The following is a 20886-nucleotide window of genomic DNA, read 5'->3' as shown; positions in this document are numbered from 1 at the left end:
GTCAAACCCGATATTATTTACATTACAGCAAACTAAAGAGTAACACCCATAAAATACACATATCGCGATAAACAGACAAACTGTAAATAAATCACAGAGGCTGGAAAAGAGCGGAGTCGTTTAGCTTATATCTTTAAACTTACAGAAAAAAAAACATAAAAGAAACAAATATAAAATATAAAACCTACAATCGCTAGATAAATTTCTTTGTTTTTTTAATAAACATGATAATTTACTCCACTCTACTCCTTTTCATTTATTCTTTCGGCTCACTAACTGAGTCCTCAGGCGTGGCAACGCACCTGTGATCGGCTTCAAGTAGAAGACATTTTATATGGAGTTGGTTAAAATTGTCTACAGGCAGCAGTAACCACAGTCAGATGACTGCATGCTTGTTTGATAACATTAAATACATTTCTTACTCAGCTCCAGGGATTTAGTAAACTTTTTAAAATGTAAAAGGTTTAACAACTATCACCACAACATATTTTAGTTGATTAAAAACATACTTCATTACTCCGATATATTTTTATATATGTACTACTCCATGCACTCTATAGTATAAGGATGGGAAATGAATTAGTTAAACCGCCTCGAACCGGCTGATAATGTTCATAACATTATATAGACCTACTTAGTATGGCGCTCAACCCTCTTCATGGAACTATCCACACATAACTTACATAACTTTAAGATCACTATTGTTTCTGTATGTAATAAATATTAAAGTTTATAATAAATATTTCATACAACCCGTGTCGCAAAATTGTAACGACACCGGTCTGCTGCGCGAGTCGTAGGTTTGATTCCCGGCCACGCGAGAATTTAAATATATCTACACTACAATACTATAGAAAAGTAGCAGACGTACGAGCATGCAGTCCATGTGAAAGTAAGTGGCGACGGCTGTCCATAGAAATCTACAATCAATGCCAGATATGATTAAAATTTTAGCTAAGATGCCACAGATGCGTTGCTAAGGCCTAAGATGGATTGCGCTGCTATTCAGAATTGTTTCCCCGATGCCACACCTTGTAAATCAGAACACTGCCGCAATTAACATTGCTGCTGTAGGACAGGAACACTTAGTTGTGGCTGTGGTGCCTCCGAAGACGAACCACAAAGGTATACCGTTTTATGTTTGCATAATTATGTATATTCGCATAAATATGTACACCAGCTGTGAGACATAGGCCTCCCAAACAAAATGGAATTTTATTATAGTCACCACATTTATTTTACATGATAGTATGAATCACTTTACAGGAAGACGCTACTATATTGCACATAAATCAATCAACACGAAATTTTTTAAGCATTTAGTGCATTGGGTTTTCCGGTTGTTATTATCGTGAGGCGTGAACCTTCTTATAAAATTTCCTAGTCCCCGTTAATATAATTTTGTTTTTATCCATTAGTGTACGCAAAAACGAAAAACATATACATAATTAATATTTAACTTTTCAAATTAATGATAGCCTAGCTATTTAAAATTTGATTTATCAGGCTAAGAGTCCGTGATTCGAGTCCCAGGGTAGGCACCTCTAATATTTCAAAGTTATGTGTGTATTAAAAATTAAGTTTAATTTCTAATTGTTAATAGTGATAATCAATTTTAAGCCGTACCTAACTTTCAAAAATAAGAATATGGAGGTCATACATTAATTATAGCATAAACTGACCTAAAAGTCCTAAAAACACTTTTTTTTTTGAAAATTCGGTGAATCCACAATTTACTTGCATTGTGGACTATGGCCTAAAGTTCTAAAGCCACTCGTTCTGAAAGAAAACTACTGCCCAGCAAGTGGACATAATACATAATTATCCCATTTATGATAATCTTAGAAAACCAGTTGTGACAGAGTTGGGTTGGTGATGCGAATTTCTACATATCTCTATTGAGCCATAACAATAGCTCAATAATAAAGGTACTTTATCATGTAGAGTCGCACACGTGTTACATGTGAATGAACTTCCTTGTCTGAAGGATTTATGAGGACTAGAAATAGACCAACGCCAGATCGATTTGTATTTTATACCTTCTATGTTCTAGTTTCTGGTAAGGTAAGCATAAGCAGTGATAGATCTAAGTGGCAAGGGGCACTTTTCGTCAATTGGCATACACACTTGTTTTCGACTCCTATTCCAGTAATAACATTTCTTTGAAGGTAATATAAAAGGTATTCTAAAAATGAGAAGAGCTTAGGCTATAATATATTTGTTCCTGTAGTCCCGGGACCAGAACAGGGCTACGATATCCCCTGCCTGTCAGCGCCCGGCTAGCGACCCCGAGAGGGTCGGTAGCATGTGTGGTCGCATACCGTCGTGCACACCAGACAGAGTGGTGAGCGTCATGCTCTCCTGGGCGGAGCCTGACGGGACAACGTGCTAAGTGGACTCCGGTTGCGTTCCTTTGGAGATCCCGGAGTCCCTTACGCAGCGCCGAGGACGGCCACCGTGGAGGTTTTTGTGCGGTAAAAATCGCACGTAACCCCGTGTCGCTCCCACAAAAAAAGGCTATAATCCATCACGCTCGCCAAATGCGGCTTGTTGAACTTCAGACAACTTAAAAAAATTGTGAGATAAATAAGAAGCAATATTTATGTTAAAAGTATGTAGAACATTGTAAGGATTTACCAATATCTGATAAGGTTGGGAACGCCAGTACAATAATTAAAATGTATATAATATAAAAGGTATAAGTAATAGCCACCTATGTAGGAATATGATCAGCTGCGTCAATTTCAAAATAATATGTGTAATAAGAATATTCTTGGTTTTATTATTTCTAGCAAATGTTTATTCATTTTTATTAACGTTAATTTTAATATAACTATTTGTTAGATAATATTACGTACTACCATAAGTACATATAATTGCATATTATTAGAAAAACCTTACACATTTTACGCCATGATGACATATTTTAGAGATGTTAATAAAGATAAATCTACAATAAAATATGTATAAACCGTCGTCATACTATATAGTTTTATCCGGCTAGTTAGTATCTTAATTATGTTTTACAAAGTTTTGCTTGCGGATTTGCCCGCGCCAAAGTCGAAATCACATTTCGATAAATTATCGCTATTTTTCTTATAGGTACCTACTCTACGTAAATCAAAGAATTCACGAAAATAATTAACGTGTCTAACTTACAGGAATATTGTCATATCGTTTTTCAAGACCTATTTTACCCTCTGAGGGCTGCAATTACCAAAATTCCTTTCTTAGTGCTCATCCCATACACGGGTTACTAAATCTTACATAGGAACCTTAAATCTCGCTTTATTTCTGTATCAAACTGCTGTCAAAGTAGATTAAACTGCATCAAGTGATGGCTTCTTGTGGTCTGTGATATCGCGGACGGACGCAGAACAGCAGTTGGTGATTTTAAAAGTGAATTGCGACCTCTCATTTTGCATTTCTTTCACTTTGTATTTTGCAGTGACATGTGATTTGGTCTTCGAATGTCTAAAACGACAGGCTGACACGCACCGTTACCGTTGGTAGCGCTGCGGTACGTGGATGACCCTCATGGTCCGCCCTCTGACCGTAAATCCGTTGACTTACAGTGTGTCGGAAGCTGCAATAAGACTAACCCATACAAACAGACGATATTCGGATCGAATGATATGCATTTTTTATATAAATCTATATACAGTGAAACTTGGTTAAGTGGGACCTGGATAAGTGAGAAACCTCCATAACTGGAACTCATGCTGAGGTCCCAACACTTTGGCACTGAATTACCTCTGTTAGTGGGACGAGGTAAACCTCTATATCTGGGATTTGTTCTTTCGATTTATCATCATAGTTACCTCTATAACTGAGACAGCGAGTAAATTTTATATGCATAAACCTCTGTAACTGAGATAACATTGTTTGTTTACTCATTCTTATTCTACCCACAAATTCCACACGTAATTCCAAGTACGTAAGTACAAATTTTGAGCTTCAATTACCTTCAGTTTTAGTTTCGCTTTACTATCATACAGATGTTTATTTGAAAAATGTCAAAACGAAAGCTACAATCGTTATCATTACGTGAAATCTGAATATCTATTAATGGAACCCTCTGTAAATGAGACAGATATTTATTTATACCTGTATATCTGAGACACTGGGTAAGTGGAATACCTCTATAAGTGAAACGACATTGCAGGTCCCTTGATGTCTCACTTAACCAGGTTTCACTGTATTTTTTATAATATAAGAGTGGCAGACGAGCATGCAGTCCACCTGTTGGTATGTGGCTACTGCCGCCCATGGACATCTGTAATCAACCCCAGATAGTATTAGATATTCCTACTTGATGTCAGCCACAGATGCGCCGCTACCCCTGAGGACTAAGCTGGAACGCCTCGGAAAAGTCTGTCTCCCTTACCACACCCTTCAAACCGGAACACAGCAGCGTCTAACACTGCTGTTATACGGTAGAAATAGGTGTGGCGGTGGTGCCGCCGGAGTCGAACCACATAGGGTTCTACCACCATTAAATGAGGATGATACAACGATATCATAGACAAAATTCATTCATTTTATTATAAGAATCCGTAATTGGATACGAATTACGTAGGACCTGCTAATGATTAATGCCATTACATACCTTCGTATATAGCTACGTATTAATTTGGTGCGTTAAAACCTGTGGTTTAAACAATTGCTTTTATATTCGTGGTGACGTACCTGTTGGGGATTTACTAGTGGCTTTTAGTCACATTATTACATATTTCGGAAAAATCCTTTTGTCCAATGACCTTAGAAATTACTTAGATATCCGCGGTATCTTACTATGAAATACAATAGGTAATTAGGTACCTATCCTTGGTATTGATCGTATTGATAATATTATTTTTATTCTCATTACGGACCTTTGTTTTTACATGGTCCAACTTGTTTCCAAAATATGTAGTTGTTGTTGGCTATAAAAGCCTTTATATCTTTACAGAGCTTGATCGCTAGCCTACATGAAGTTCTGTCGAAAGAGAAGAGATATTTTATTTATTTTATTTTATTTATTTATTTTTGTACACCTTAAACTAAGGGTTACAAAGGGTAAACTTAATGCCTAATGGCATTCTCTGCCAGTCGACCCAGGGTGATGGCGATAACATGTGGTAGGCATAGACAAGAAATACAACTGTAACAGAAAGAAAAAGAAAACATACAATATCTACATATAATAATAATAAATATAAATAATATATAAATATATAAAACAAATATAATATATACAAATAAATATATACAACACAGTCAGTTAAGGAAAATTGGAAGACTCAAGTATTGGAGGACATGCGAAGGTAATGCTCCCGAACCATTCTCTTGAAGGTGTTCCTACGAGTGGCTTTTCTGATGTTTTCGGGCAGGGCGTTCCAATGAGATATGTGAAAGGAAAAGGTTTTGGCCCCCGGTTTTGCTATTTACAGGACAAATGGCAATAAGAAATGATGGTTTCGAACCTGTTATTTAATATGGACTACTAAAACCAAGCAGCACGCATAACCATTTGCCTAAAAACTATAAGTAGGTACTAAGGTAAGCTTCTAATAAGTAGGTGTCTACGTAATAAAATCCGACTCCTTATTAGGTAGTCATGTGATTGTCACAGAGCTAAAAATCAGCATGATGACATGAAAATATACTTATTTATATAAACATTTTAGAAGTAAATTACAAGGTAGACTTTCAAGCTTGTCGAGCGACACAGTTCTTGTTCCATTTTCGTCGGCGGTCACTTATTTCTGTAGTGCTTAATATGAAGTGAACTATGCTTGTTAGTTTCTGTTATAAATTAAGTGTGTATTCTTGTAAGAAGTATAATAAAAATAAATAAATTATTGATATTGACGCCAATGGTAGGTAAAAAATTTAGTTTCAAGTTCTGAAACGCGTGAGGTCGGAAGCACCTCAGAAATCAATTATCACTTGCTTTAAATGTGAAGAAACCTGCCCGAGCTTCTTATATTCCTTATTTAATCGTTTGACACCTACTAATACCGCAATAAGTCAACTTAGTAGGTACACTGTAGATTGAAGATATGTTGATGGTTGAACTATCCACTGTTATGTTCAACCGGAACATAACAGTGGATAGTTGCGAATTGATCACGAAAGTCGTTACAGTTATGCATAACCTATCTACAACCGCTGGATATGGTGTGACTATTAGTAAACAAAGCATCGGCATAAAATCGTTCAAAATATGAATCTATCAGATCATATTAATTGGTGTCTCGTTACAATAACGTCCTTTTAAATTGTTTCGCATAATGTTTTCGCATCCCTTCAACTCGAGTTACACTCTTAAACGGAATTAATTAAGAATTATGACAATCTAATTGTTGCAAGATCATTTCGCTTACATGCCACGAACATGAAGTCAGTATAACTGCCATCAACCAGAAAATAATTACTACAAGTAGTTAGGTGCCGTTTTCATGGTTCAATAAAATAGGCTGCCAAATTATTTATAAGTCAAGCCAGTTGAAACGTTTTCATGTGATAAATATTAAAGTACGTTCGCTATATAAATTTCCACTCCCATTGTAAATCTATTTGTGTAGTCAGCTTTACTTGAAATGGTATGATGGTAAATAATTGAACCAATTCTTTTGAAAATGTTGTCAGTCGCTTCCTAGAAAACATTTATGGATACATAAAAAATCAACTGAAATAACTACTACCTACGAATACTATGTTTGTGACATTGTAGAAACTCGACCTCACGTTTCTGACTTTGGTGTGATACGTCACCACGTGCTAGAAAACGCTAATATGTTTAAATAATTCGTAATTCCTTCTAAGGAAAGTGTGAAGACAAAAAAGGATTGTTCTGAAAACATAGTTTGTCATGGAGTGTCGTCACCGAGGTCAGCTGACAGCGGTGAGCGGTGGATGCGACTGGTTACAGCCAGTGCGGCCAGCGCCCAGCGCCTTGAGATATGCCAAGTCAAGCCAATGCACTTCTATTAACCCCACAATTATGGTTACGTATGGTTCTGAGTATTTGTGAACTTTGTTTCACTCGATTGGTGAGTGTACGCTTCATATTTCCTTTTACACTTTTTCGCCATTGATATGGTTATTTGTATGGTATAAAATAGATTTAAAGTACCTATCTACAAACAGCTACAATTACCTAATAGGGTTTTATACATCATTGTTCGGCCGGAAAAATATAACGAATCACTTTAGTAATGCATGCTTAAAAAATATTTTGAAAGTCAATATGCGCCGTTCCATCTTTTGGGGGTAGGAAGATCTATCAGGTGAAGTGGTCGGGAAGCTAAGTGCACGGGTTTGAGCTTACTTAAGTTTGTTATAACTTCCAAATTAGTGCTTCAGCATCATGTGGCGCCATCTTTTGGAGAGTTGTAGTAAGTAGTCACATAACCAATAGCGTAACAGGCCTGAGATTTATAAAGTAAGACTAACTTGAGAGTACTCTTTGATTCATATATTATTTCAACTATTATGATATAGTTTGTTTTCAGCTTTTCTACATATAATCTAATAAAATCTACGTATATAACTTTTTAATGATTAATAGTCGTCGTTAGTTCTTCTTTATTTTAAGAATTCACGGGAAATTTCTGCCACCTCAAACGTGGTCGCGGAATCCCAACACTCATAGAGTATGAAATTGGAGGTAAAAATTCTGGTGGCGCATTTTATTTCTCCAACATTAGCGTACATACATCTGATATTTCCGCTGCAACGGTTGGTAACTTATATCATTCATTCCATTCGATTTGCGATCGTGTTTTGCAGTTAGCGAGCGCCTCTATAATCACGGGAGTTAGATTGCTACTAAAAAACTGCAATCTCGTCAATTTTGAAATTATTCTGCGTCCGCATGAGTTGATACAAACAGGAATATAGAGTAACAATAAAAGAAACAACTCCATTGCCACAAAGATACTTTATTGTATTTCTGCGTACATTTTTCACTTAACCTATTATGAGCCACTACTTAAGCGGAATAAACCTAGAGCTGTGGGTAGCACCGATACCGGGCCTACCGTGCTTTACAGGCTTGTAAGTGACTGAGAACTCGCCGAGGTAGTGACCAATCATCTCAGGCTTGATTTCCACCTGGAACAAGTAAAGTTGCATTATGAATTTTGCCTGTAATTTATTTGGTGTCTTTAGGAACAGTTATCCAGATCAGGAAGAGTTTTCTGGGGACGGCATAAGGGAAATTTACCAATCCATGCCATAGTAGACTAAAAGTAATCTTTTACACATTGTGTATGAATGTTAATTAATATATACCATATCCACTTATATATATATATATGGGCTTTGCCCATTAAAATATTGTATAGTAAAATATTTTTTTTCCTGTCCCTGCCCATGTCTGATATATTTGATGTCTATAGATATATATGAGGGTAGTGCCTAATAGGTGTCCAACACATAGATTAATTTTTTTTCTTCCCAAACATAGAGGATGTTGCAAAATTGGTACAAGTTTTTGATGCATCAGTTTAGTTACATCTAGTTGTAAATTGTGTTATTTAGTTTAAATCGAAAATATAAACTTATGTCTCTGCATTGAATAAAAAACTTTTGACAAAGTCAATCAACATTTTATTTTCAATCAATGTAACTTTCAATAAAGTTCAAAATAAATCTGTAGAATATAGAACTATATCTGTAGAATATATAAGTATTGATTTAGTAAGATCCATCCAGAACTAAATCTAATAAACTGTCTACTAACAAAATCATTTATAGATAAGAATTTTCTATAAATCTATGCAAAACAGACATACATAATTAATACTGATGGAACTCTGTAGTTGGTGTGATAACCAGTATTATGTACAAAACTGTATATAATGATATTACTGCAATATTCATTAAATTAACCAACCTGGTTGAATGTTTTCCCATTGTAGATACCGACAATAGAGCCGACCATTTCCGGAACAATGATCATGTTGCGCAGGTGAGTCTTGACGATCTCTGGCTTCTCATTTGGTGGGGCCTCCTTCTTTGCGCGGCGCAGTTTCTTCACCAGGGCCATGGGCTTGCGCTTCAGGCCTCGCGCGAATCGCCTGCGTGCACGGGCGTGCATCAGCTCCATGAGTTGCTCACTGGAATTTAGAAAAAGCTAAAATTAGTAAAAGTTACTTGCTTACTTACCTGTGCCATGTCTTTATGTAAAGAGTGATAATATTAAATCTTAAGATGTTTGAGTAGTTTAATTCATGAGTTGTAGTAGACTTTTAATATAGTTTTGGAGTTGATTTACATTATTTCTGAACATAACAGTCAATTAATAAGCCTAAGTAAGGTGGTAGGGCTGTTGAATTATTGTAATCACTCTTTTTATGATAGAAACTTGTCTTTTATAGATATTGATACACATTTAAAAACACTGAACAGGCTTATATTAAGTTTTGATTTAAAAAATAATGTATTGTTTAGTGTTTAACGAAGTATTAACTTTACAACCTCCACAATATAAGCACAAATTTTTAGGTTATATTCGAAGCCATTCACCAAACCGGCTGGATTTGTGGATCTTATTTCATCAATTTACTAATATTAAACCAGTTCAATCACAGTAACAATGACAAAATAAGCTCACTGGCTTCAAATATTATCAAACTTAACAAACATGTAAGAAAATGCAAAACTTTTGATTGTTGTAAACAGATGAACTTTTGGTCGGGACATCAAAAATTCACTTAAGTTAAGGAACTAAATTAGTATGAATAATCTCTTACTTGGGCATATCAAGAAGCTGATCAAGATCAACCCCTCGGAAGGTAAACTTCCTGAAGGTACGTTTCTTCTTAAGAGTTTCGTCGACCTGCAATACGTAAACATTTTATATAAAAAATAACACCAACACTATACTGAAATAATCACTTGTTTTGAAACTTGACGGTTTAATTTCGGTTTCTGTTCACGATTCCTCTTGTAAATCTCGATAATAATTTATATTTATCGGGAACTAACCTCAGCCATGTTTCTGACCGTTTGACAGACACAAAAAGAAAGAAAAACTTGTCAATTGACAGTTGACATTTCAATTTCATACAATACAAATGTGTTGCCATATATCAAGTTTAGAAAAACGAAGAGAATGAAAAATAAAAGTTGTGCAAGCTTTATTGAAGCATTTTAAAATAAATTAACAATGTTAATATAGCAATTGTTTTATTAAAAAAATGTTGCATTCAATAATATATATATATGTGAAAGTTCAACAAGTAAAGGATTACACATAATACGGCACAAGATAAACTAGACATACACAGTTCATAGAAATTATAGATTCTAAGTAATCCATTTTCATTATGAACTTTACCGAATTTAAATTGTAAAGTAGGAAATGTAAGGTGAAATAGGAGGCAGAGTGGCAAAATATCCTTCGGTATGGGGCTCTTAGGATATACAGGATTTAAGTATAAAATATCCACGCCACGAATCATTTATACCACGGATACACTAGGGAACATTTTGTCTCGAAACATGACGCGCAATACCCAATATACGTGACGCTGCAACGTTGCATAGTGTCCCGCAACATGCCCCTCAACATTTTGAGGAACATTTACGTGACGCGGGACATGTTGCCAGCTCCCGTACTGAGAGCGGGCGCACGTGTTGCGCGTCAGTGCCGCGCAGGTTGTCGCTGAGTGTGGACGCGTGCGCAACGTGTCTCTCAACATGTCAATAGTGTGGGGAAACGAAACAGTGCTACATTTGATCGAACTCTACCAGAGTTACGGATTGCTATGGGATACTACAAATCGAGATTACCGCAATAAATTAAAGAAAAATGACGCGTGGGAGGACATAGCAAAGGCCCTAAACATACCAAAAAAAGAAATAGAGAACAAAATGCATACACTTCGTTCCCAATTTATCCGGGAGAAAAAGAAAATAATATCGTCCAAAACTACGGGTAGTGGACGAGATCATGTTAAGTCCAGTACATGGTTTGCGTATGACGCAATGAAGTTTTTGTTGAAAGGAGCTACAACGTCTGGTGGCGTGGATTCATTGGAGATATCGGTAAGTCAAAGTCAAGTGTAATTAGTTAATATCCAATTTTTAATTATGCAAGAATATAAATGTAGTGTCTGGGGTACAATACTCTTATATGTACTAAAAATTATTCTGCCAAGGTACACGTCCTTGTGCACTTACGAAATATTCAGCAAAATTGTTTCTTATTTCTATAGCCGACTGTGGGTTGCGCCTGCCGATATTATTTAAATTAGACATATTACAAGGTGTACTTTCTCGGCGCCAGGATCCCTCTACAATAACATGATCAAAATTTTCATAATCGATGGTCCCATGAGGGGTATAGAGTGATCTTGATTGACAATTTCGTCTTAAAAAATTATGCAGATATACACATGCCATTACAACCAGTTCAACATTATCAGGCCGCAGAGCAATAGGACCTCGGAATACACGAAACACAACACTTAAAATCCCGAACACATTTTCAACAATTCGTCTAGCTCTTGATAGTCTATAGTTAAAAACTCGTTTCATTGTCCCTGCTTCATGGTTACCAGGATATGGCTTCATCATGTTGTCTGTTAGTGCAAAAGCACTGTCTCCTACGAGTACGAAGGGCATACTAGGCCCACCTTCTTGTATGGGTTCTGGATCTGGCCAGTTAAGCTGATTTTCAGTCAAAGCTTTATAAAAAGCAGTCTCTTGAAATACTCCACTGTCCGAAGATTTTCCTTTAGCACCACAATTTGCATATATAATATTATAATCTGCATCCACAATAGCTAATAAAATAATGCTGAATTGTTCTTTGTAGTTATAGTAGTCACTACCCGAATTAGCAGGAGCCATAATAGAAACGTGTTTGCCATCTATAGCCCCAAGGCAATTAGGGAAGTTCCATATAATTTCATAAGCACGAGCTTTCTCTTTCCATTCATTTGTTGTAGCTGGAACCTGGAATAATAAATTTTATTTTTAATGTTTTTCAGACACAACAAAGCCAAGACACGATTCCTGAGTCTCCAAATGCAGAAGCTCTTCAAGAGAATAATCAGCCTACAGTTGAATTAGAATCGCAAGTTATTAATCAGGAAGGACCGCAAGATCCGCAAATCATTAGGCCATCTACGTCTCGAATTCGCAAAAGAACTTTACCAAATGAAGATAGAATGAACGAAGCGTATGAAGTTATGAGTCTTGCTAAAAGCAAAATGTTGTCTCAAGATGAATTTTCTGTATATGGGCAATACGTAGCGTCAGAGCTACGTGAAATGAAAGACACAAATTCCATACTGATGGCAAAATATTATATAAATAATATTCTTATTGATGCACGTTTGGGGAAATACCGTTCCGGCCATAATTGCCAGCCGACTGAGCATCACGGCTATAGTACTACATCCAGCTATGCCAGTCCTGATTATGTAGATGAGAATAGCCAGCCAGCAGGGCAGCGCAACTATAGTACCGTCTCCGGTAGTAATAATTTTAGTCCGGATGATGACCCTATAACAAAAATTATTTCAACGATGGAGTCATCAAACGAGCAATGATAACAATACACACTTAATATGCGCAATGTTAGCATCGTATTATTAAGCCTAATATTTTGTATTTTTTAAGTTGTTGATTCTAATTTGAATAAAACTGGTGTTAAAAATTAATCTGTATGTATTTACTTACCTTTACGAAACATTTCAATTGATTTATCAGTTCTTTACAAACTTCTGGTACTATTCTACCGATCAGTTGCTTTGACACTCTAAAAGTGTACGATAAGGAAGTATATGAATCGCCAGTCGACAAATATCTCAATGTGATTGCAAGTCTTATATGAGGGGCAACAGCGTTCCGTAGTTTTGTATCACGTTTGTATATAGATGGACCGATCATTTTCAATAAAATTTCAAAATCGGCTGATGACATTCGCGTAAAATTAGTGAATGATCCATCGGATAACCGAAGGTCACTTAAGATATTGATTCTTGTTTCTCGTTCCCGTAAATAATTACGCATCCACCACCGTTTCTTTCGTTTCTTCTATTTACCCGATAAAATAATGTACGCAGCACTAATAGCCACAACCTCCTCGGGCGACATTTCTATAAACACTGACTAGTGTGGCCTGCAAAATGTGCCGCGACATTTGTCTCGGGACATTTTACGTAGTTTACGAGCAACATGTTTCGCAACATGTCACTCCGTTTGTCCCTTAGTGTATTCTGAGCTTTAACATGACAATAATCAACAAGACCATATCAATATTTTTAATTATTTAAACATTATTTTTTCTGAAATTCTTCTGATAACATAAAAATATATCTTGTTGAGGTAATGCATAAAAAAATAAAAGACTTAAGACATAAAAAACTTTAGACATACTTAAAAATAACATTTATTTACAAAAAACATGGCAGAACCTCTCTTAAGGAATAAGATGGTACAGAATCACAATACACTTTCTCATGTAATGCTATGTTGGACATGGATAATCATATATTATCTCAGTCTTATTTTCAGCAACAATTATTAACTTTTAACCATCATGAAACAATCTGTATACATTATGTTATATTCGTTCAATTTGCCAATCCTTTTCATTTCTGTCAATGTAACACTTAAAATTAACTTAAATAAAAACATTAAAACATACATCACAAATCTTAAAAATATGAATATAAACAGAATGGGAATTAAAGACCATTTTTTGTAAAGTTAGTTAAAGATTCGTCATTATCATTCGTAGATTTTAAAAGTTTAGACAGCCTTTTGCCTATAAGTTTCGGATATGTTTTCGTTTTAATCAAAAACTCCTTCGATTGGTGTGTCACTGCTCCATTGTCTAACTGATACTGGCATAACATATGTAGTGGTCTAACAAGTAGCTCACTATATTTTGGGTCCATTTCTAATTGAGACAGAGCTTCTGCGGCAGTCTCCAGTGTGCTCAAGCACCCCTCGGTTGGTTGTGTTCTGATAATGTAGTTGCTTATATTCCTACATACAAGTTTAACTTGTTTAATTGTATGGAGAATGGGACTAGACGCATAAATAGCTTTAGCTTGAGGCCACGTTCCATCTATTAGGACAATGTTATAAGAGGGCTCCTTTGAATCCAGTTCTTCAATATTTATAGAAGCCTTGCTAGGGTATAGCAGTATTGTATTAGGTTGTCTAAGAATGTTTTCCAAGTTTTCATGCCTGGTAAGAGGGAATCTTTTCCCTTTGAATATAAGGCACTTATTTTCTGCTAAGCCTAATTGTAGCATTGGTGCTGTACGAAGACATCTTTTTTCTTCAGCCGGGTGTTGTAAAAGAATAATGTTGCTGCGAGGTGTTATTCTTTCTGAAGGTAGAGCTGAACACCAACACACAACAGCAGGTCGTCTAAAAATAAAATAAAATTACATGTTAAATTAAAAATTCACATTATAAGCACTGTAAGCAGTGTAATTTCCCACAATTCCTTACTTGCACTTATCACAAAGTTTTCGCTTAGAAGGTGGATCCGCAGGTATATTCGATAAATCTTCCCACACAGACTCAGATTCTTCCATGATTAAGTTAGCTCATAACCTATTACTAAATGAAAATTATATAAAGATCCTAAAGACTGACCACATATATAAATAATACATTTAAGACAATCTGCATTAGACTTATATTATGTATTTATACAGATTAATATTCGCAAAGTTAGTTAGGTTTTAGTGATTGTCGTCAATAATTGTTGTAGCTATTGTGTGTAGGTACAGCATAAATATATAGTTGTATAATATGTTATGTTTAAATTTGCTATACTTATTCATTTTTAGAAGTATAATAGCTTAGGATAAACCATTTATCAAGTTTTATTGCATGGATATATTATTTTCATTTAAAAAAATGTACCAATAACATATATCTACTACAAATTGAGCTACAAAACTGACAAGTTACAAAAGTTGAGTTGACTGACATTGACAAATGAGTAAATGACAAATTGACATTTTGATAACAACAGATAACGAATTAGTTAATAAATGAATGAATGTCAGAAATATAAAGCATGCCACGGACGGTACCAAATCACAAATAAATGGACTTTCTCCAAGATTACATTCAGTAATTAAAATATATAGGAATTTATTTACAAAAAATCATTGTGCTTATACATCCGTAGATTAGCCTACAGGATTTAGCAATCCACATAACGTGGTTAAACTTATAAGTTATAATATGTTCGTGAATATCCAAAAGTAAAATTGTTAATAATACTGCCATACACGTGAAGAAAAAAGTATCCATGTCTATACATTATTCATGTGGTCTAAATGTTAATCTTAATATTATATATTTTTTTCATAATTTAATGTTATAAATAGGTATAATTTAGTATAGTAGTATTAATATTATTTTGCAATATTTAACTTTAGTCTTTTATATATAATATTATATTATATATAAAATTTACGTACTAACATTAGCATGTTAGTACGTAAATTCACAGTTTTCTCTATCATCCGCAACTCTGATCAATTTCCTGTTGGGATGGCAGATACCCCTTGGTCTCTTGATGTGCGTAAGGGATTTAGGTCGAGGTGGGTGGAAGTGGGTGGTTGTGGGTGGCGAATATGTGAAATAATATATCTGTCCTTCTCTAACTAATGTAAATGTGAATATAAATGTCCTTCTCTAACTCATATGAGTTTCTGGAAAGTTATGAAAATTTCTGGAATGATCAAGAAACTTCCGAAATGTGTGCAATTGAAGTAATCAATCTAGAATGTTCTAGAAACTTCGAAATGTTTCTGGAATGACCTAAACAGGTCCAAAATATGTGCAATGGTTGTAATCGTTCTAGTTAGTTTTAGAGAATTTTTGTACTGATCTAGAAACTTCTAAAAATTTCTAGAATGATCTAGAAAGTTCTGAAAATTTTTGTACTGATCTGGAAATGTCTAAACATTTCTAGAATGATTTAGAAGGTTTCAAAGTGAGTGCAACTGCTAAAATTAATGCGAAATGATCGAGAAAGTACTAAAAAATTCTGGAATGATCTAGAAAGTTCAAAAATGTGTGCGATGGTTGTAATTAATCTAGAATGCTTGAGAGAGCTTCTAAAATGATCTAGAAAATTCTAGAATGTGTGCAACTGATATAATCGATCTGATAAGGTCTAGATAATTCTAAAAAAATCTAGAAGTTCCAAAATATGTGCTATTGTTACAATTGATATCGAATATTGTAAAGACTACATGAATGGTCTAAAGCAGGGGTCGGCAACCTGTGGCTCGCGAGTAACATGCGGATGCGGCTCTTTGGATGTGAAGCTGAGGATCTTTAGTTCCATGCGCAAATGTGATTTAATTTATTAGAAAAAAATTAAAATTTGTTCGTTCAAGTTACATTGTTTAGTAAAGTTTAAATTGTATATTTGAATAATTACGCAAAGCCATGGCTTTGTTTATCATTGAAATTGTTTGCTCAATTGTTTGTTTTTTAAGTACAAGTGGAGTGGAAGTATATTGTATAAGTTTCTTAAACCATAAATATGCGATGTATTTGAACGCGAGCAACGCCGGATTTCGCTGCTAGTTACTTAAATTGTGTATTCTTTATTTCTTGTAATTAATATTTATAAAGTACATATGAATTAGTAGAGCCAAATGTGAATTACAAATTAATAAAAAAATAAATATATAAATAACAACTCTTCAGTTATATTGTAAGGCATAAATTTAGTGATATTTTATTTTAAGATATTTCTAGTTTTAAGGTGGAGAAGTCGGTCTAATTAAAATAATCTGTGATTATTTTTGATTGGATTATAAAATCGTCTTCCACTGCGTTAGATGGCAACACTTACTCAGTTTCTATTACGTTTGTTATTATTGTTTTGACTGTTTCTCAGTTATTTTTTATTATAATGCTATAAGGCGATTAGTGTTACTTTTAATACAAATACTTATTTAACTGATCTGAAGTTATGTATCTATAAGATAAAGATAAAAGTGTCTCATAAGTGATTGGCTTGTACAGTTCTTTGACGCCATTTTGCGCCGCAATTTAAGCTATTATTATGATATGAGTCTCTTTCTTTCTTTTGCGGCTATCGCAAGTGTAAAAGAATAAGCTGCAAAAGTCACTAGCTTTCTCCACTTCATACCTACCTACGTACATACCGAATTTTTATGCGAAAGATTTGTAAACATGGATGCCAAGCGGAGTATTGGCAGAGTGCTTTCGTGAAATAATTTCTTCATCTTCATAAAAGGAATTTTACAGTGAACGGTTAGTAAACTGTGTTTTGTTTATGTATTTTACTGTTGGGATTACATATATAACCTAATTAAAAACTACGATTTCATTTTATTCTCGTTACGAATGTAAACGTATGCATTTATTTGGCGCCAATGTCGTGAAAAACCGTTAAAAGTGACTAATTGAGTGTTGAAAAGGAGTTTAATGTTTTCTCTTATATTTATCGAGTTGAATGGCTATATTTTGATCTGAACCGCGTTGTAAGTCATGTACATGGGTGAAATAAAACTGGTCCAGCAAGTGTCGTCTGATCTGTCATTCCGACAAATCACTATTGAGGAGAAAACGATACTCTTATTATTACGACAATTGCGCGAATCGCCTATGAATCGTTATTATCTTGGTATTTTTCAGAGTACACCGATGTTTGTATGCACCCCGTGAGTGAAATGAAGGAATTAAGACTTGTGTACTTGGAAGTGTCTTGACCAACCTTGAAGTGAGTACCATAATCGTCTAGTAGCGTCATTAGATCCCAATTCAGCTTATTAACATGCTTTTATGTAAATTTGGACGCAAAACTATTTTCTTGAACACTGTTATGTAAAAACACGATATGTCTGTACCGCCTTACACTAACGTAAATAGAGACTTTGTGGTTATGTGCTTTTGAGACCAATTTGACGTCGGTGTCGATCCAAAACAAGTTGAACAGTGTACACAATTTTATCATTATTTATATTATCATTCACTTATTCACCTTATTATTTATTATATCATAAGAATCAACAAGTGTCTCTCTTAAACCTTTTAACTAAGTTTGTTTTGTATGTTTGAAATGTATGAGTAGTAAATTAATTATATGCAGTTCCAATAGTATGTAAACTGCCTAAAGTCCTTAAACAGTAGTAAGTAACTGTAGATAATGTGATTGTTTTCCATCATACATTTCAATCAAATATCATCCTATTCATATTAAGATATCATGAAAAACAGCTTAAGTTTTATGCTAATGTTATTGACACAAATCAGCTGCTTGATTAATCTTTTGAGTGTTATGAACAAATATTGCTTATGATTGCAATATAATTGAAGATGTTTACTTTCGCTAATATTATTTTTAAATTTTTTACAGAAATGGGCACAGAGGTGCCAAAAACTCATGATTCTAGTGGTGATTCGGACTCCAATAGTGATTCCGAGGTTGGTAAATATTTTACTCTTTTTAATACAGTTTTATAATGCCTCTATATTAAGATAGATAAATATTTTTATCAGAGAGAGATTATAACTTTGTGTGAGTTATCTATGCCATTCATAGTGCAGTTGTAGTCAGGGCTGGATTAAGAGATCTGGAGGCACAGGGGCAATGAAAGAGTGGTGTCCCCTAATTATTTTCCAAATAAAAGTGACACATTATATCCGTCAAGTGTTTTAAAATTTTATTACCAGCTAAGAAAATTATGAATTAAAGAATGTAGTAATTACTAATTAAGCTGTATTATTGTTAAATTATTATTAGTATTGGATAAAATAATGAGGTAAAAAACATAAAAGTTGCATGTCTGTCAAAATTTTGTCTTATTTCTATTGTGAGGGCCCCTCATGTGGAGCCTGTGGGGTAGTAGCCCTACTAGCTCTCCCTTAAATCTGGCCCTGTTTTTAGTCGTACATTGCCTGTTATAACTCTCAATATACCTAAAAATCAGCAATATGTGGGTACTATTACAGAATAAATATGCTCCTTAAAATTATAATATAAGTGGGATTTTAGACAGAAACTTTAGAATATTTGGTGGAGTTGTGTAAACTAATATAATAATTAGGAAAACTCATGTGACTACTATCCATGGTTACTAAGTTATTGCATCAATATTATCAGTTAATGTCATATGATTATTGCATCATTCTGAGACATACATAAGTTTGTAATTTCACTTTTGGATTGGTTATTGGATATATTTATGTAAATATCCAAGGTTTCAAAATCATACAAATGCTAGTACATCTGTATCAGGTGATTAACATATTTAGTTCTTTTATTTTTATCAATCCACATTTACAATGTTGTAACAATTTTTGATCTACCCACTTTATACAAAGTGATACATCCAGTGGCATGATTATACCTAACCCTAGTAACTTCCATAAAATTTTACAATTAATATTTAAAACAATAATAATTTAATAAAATAAGATTAAGTAGTTGATTTAAATAATTAAGGATTCTATATGAAACATATATTTGAATCACAAGTTATTAATTAAACATGAAGTTAATTAGTTAAACATGAAGTTAGTTGTTATAATTTGTTCTAACTTCTTATTCTGTTATCTATTACAGAACAGCACGAGTAGTGAGTCATCAGGAAGTGACTGGGAGTGTTCCAGTACGAAGCAAAGTGACACACGTAAGCCACACTTCTCAGTGACCTCCTGTGACACTGGATTAAAATTGAAAATTGCTGCTATTCCACCTCGAAAGTCCTCTGCCAAGAAAAGCGTGAAACCTTCAGTCAAGAAAAAACCAGAAGGCGCCAGGAACTTGAAGATATTAAAGGAGAAACTGCTGAGTAAGAAGAAGTTGTCTGAAAGTAGCTCAAGTTCGGAATCATGTAGTAAATGTTCGTCGGATTCATCTAGTGAGGATGATTTGCCCTTGAAAGCGGTAAAGAAAACATTACCATCAAAATGTTCTCCCCAAAAGACATCTAAAAATGGGAGAAGCATTATCAAGAGTGACAGTGATGATGATAAACTAAGTGATAAGGACAATGCTTCGAAAAGTAATGGTAAAGATAAGCCGTGTGCTTCAAAGACAAATAATGTTAATGTGAAAAAGACTAAAAGTGATGACTCGAATCATGATCAAGCAGTGAAGAGAGGCCAGGGGCGATCGCGAACTAAGGTAAGTAAATATAATAAGTTGCGCCAATACATATTGTGTTCTTGATGCATGAGATATTGTATAATATCATGTCTTCAGATTATCATGATTCTCATGGTTGAAAAAAACAGTGATGTTTTACAAAAAAAAGAGCAAGTAATTTTTAACTCTTTTTTGCCACCAATTGTGACGTTTTTAGCATTATGGTCATGATGCCACAAACAAGAGCATGTTTAGCGGATTTTTTCGAAAACATGAATTTGAAATCTAGCATTTTCTGCCAATTTCACAAGAAATTTAGAACTATTATCATACATTAAGGTTTAACAACTGTTCTAACATCTGTTGATAGGACAAATGTTTACCATTCACATTAATATGCTAACAAAATCATATCTGTGAGAAAGAATAAACAGACAGGTTGATATTTTTATCTTTACACTGCCTATTATATTAGTAGTTCGCCCAGTAGTTGTAATTCGACCATAATCATAATTTTTAAAATTATTTTTAATGTCAAAATATAACCATATAGGTAAAATGGGGGAAAAATTCATAGCTGTTTTAACTTATGTCTACGTTTATATAAATATGTATATGAAATTATGATTAATATAAAGTAATTTTTGCATGTCAACTAGTATTTGTTTTAACTGTAAAACAAAATATCATGATTTAAAACCTGAATTCGCAAGTTTTACCCCATAACTGAGGAGGGCCCAAAATAAAATATATTGGTATACAAGCTTAGGAAAGAT

The 20886-nt window shown here is 34.3% G+C and overlaps 4 protein-coding genes across 4 annotated transcripts in view; 2 read left to right on the top strand and 2 right to left on the bottom strand.

The window, feature by feature from the left end:
* Window positions 1-7912: 7912 nt before the first annotated feature.
* On the bottom strand, window positions 7913-10122 carry RpS15 (ribosomal protein S15). The gene is made up of 4 exons (XM_073082045.1): window positions 9979-10122; window positions 9744-9829; window positions 8885-9107; window positions 7913-8100 (listed from the first exon to the last, which is right to left on the bottom strand). Exons 1-4 carry the CDS (start codon window positions 9985-9987, stop codon window positions 7975-7977), a joined length of 444 nt encoding a protein of 147 aa, XP_072938146.1. The 5' UTR covers window positions 9988-10122; the 3' UTR covers window positions 7913-7974.
* A 351-nt stretch (window positions 10123-10473) lies between these two features.
* Window positions 10474-12662, top strand: LOC140748937 (uncharacterized). Its single transcript, XM_073081901.1, has 2 exons — window positions 10474-11040; window positions 11988-12662. Exons 1-2 carry the CDS (start codon window positions 10693-10695, stop codon window positions 12549-12551), a joined length of 912 nt encoding a protein of 303 aa, XP_072938002.1. The 5' UTR covers window positions 10474-10692; the 3' UTR covers window positions 12552-12662.
* Window positions 12663-13375: 713 nt separating this feature from the next.
* Window positions 13376-14946, bottom strand: Dtwd2 (DTW domain containing 2). The gene is made up of 2 exons (XM_073081902.1): window positions 14470-14946; window positions 13376-14385 (listed from the first exon to the last, which is right to left on the bottom strand). The coding sequence occupies exons 1-2, from the start codon at window positions 14553-14555 to the stop codon at window positions 13692-13694; spliced, it is 780 nt and encodes a 259-aa protein (XP_072938003.1). The 5' UTR covers window positions 14556-14946; the 3' UTR covers window positions 13376-13691.
* Window positions 14947-16849: 1903 nt separating this feature from the next.
* Window positions 16850-20886, top strand: part of ash1 (histone-lysine N-methyltransferase ash1) — a 57680-nt gene continuing 53643 nt past the window's right edge. Inside the window, exons 1-4 of the mRNA XM_073082160.1 lie at window positions 16850-17271; window positions 17656-17740; window positions 18377-18444; window positions 19586-20149. Of these exons, the coding sequence (XP_072938261.1) occupies window positions 18379-18444; window positions 19586-20149 (630 nt within the window). The 5' untranslated portion in view covers window positions 16850-17271; window positions 17656-17740; window positions 18377-18378. The remainder of the gene's footprint in view (window positions 17272-17655; window positions 17741-18376; window positions 18445-19585; window positions 20150-20886) is intronic.

This window comes from Epargyreus clarus, unplaced genomic scaffold (genome assembly GCF_041222505.1).
Source record: "Epargyreus clarus isolate Ecla_fem2 unplaced genomic scaffold, WU_Ecla_fem_2.2 ptg000017l, whole genome shotgun sequence".
NCBI lineage: Eukaryota > Metazoa > Arthropoda > Insecta > Lepidoptera > Hesperiidae > Epargyreus > Epargyreus clarus.
Note: the sequence above shows the minus strand (reverse complement) of the source record. Positions and strands in the feature narration are given on the sequence as shown.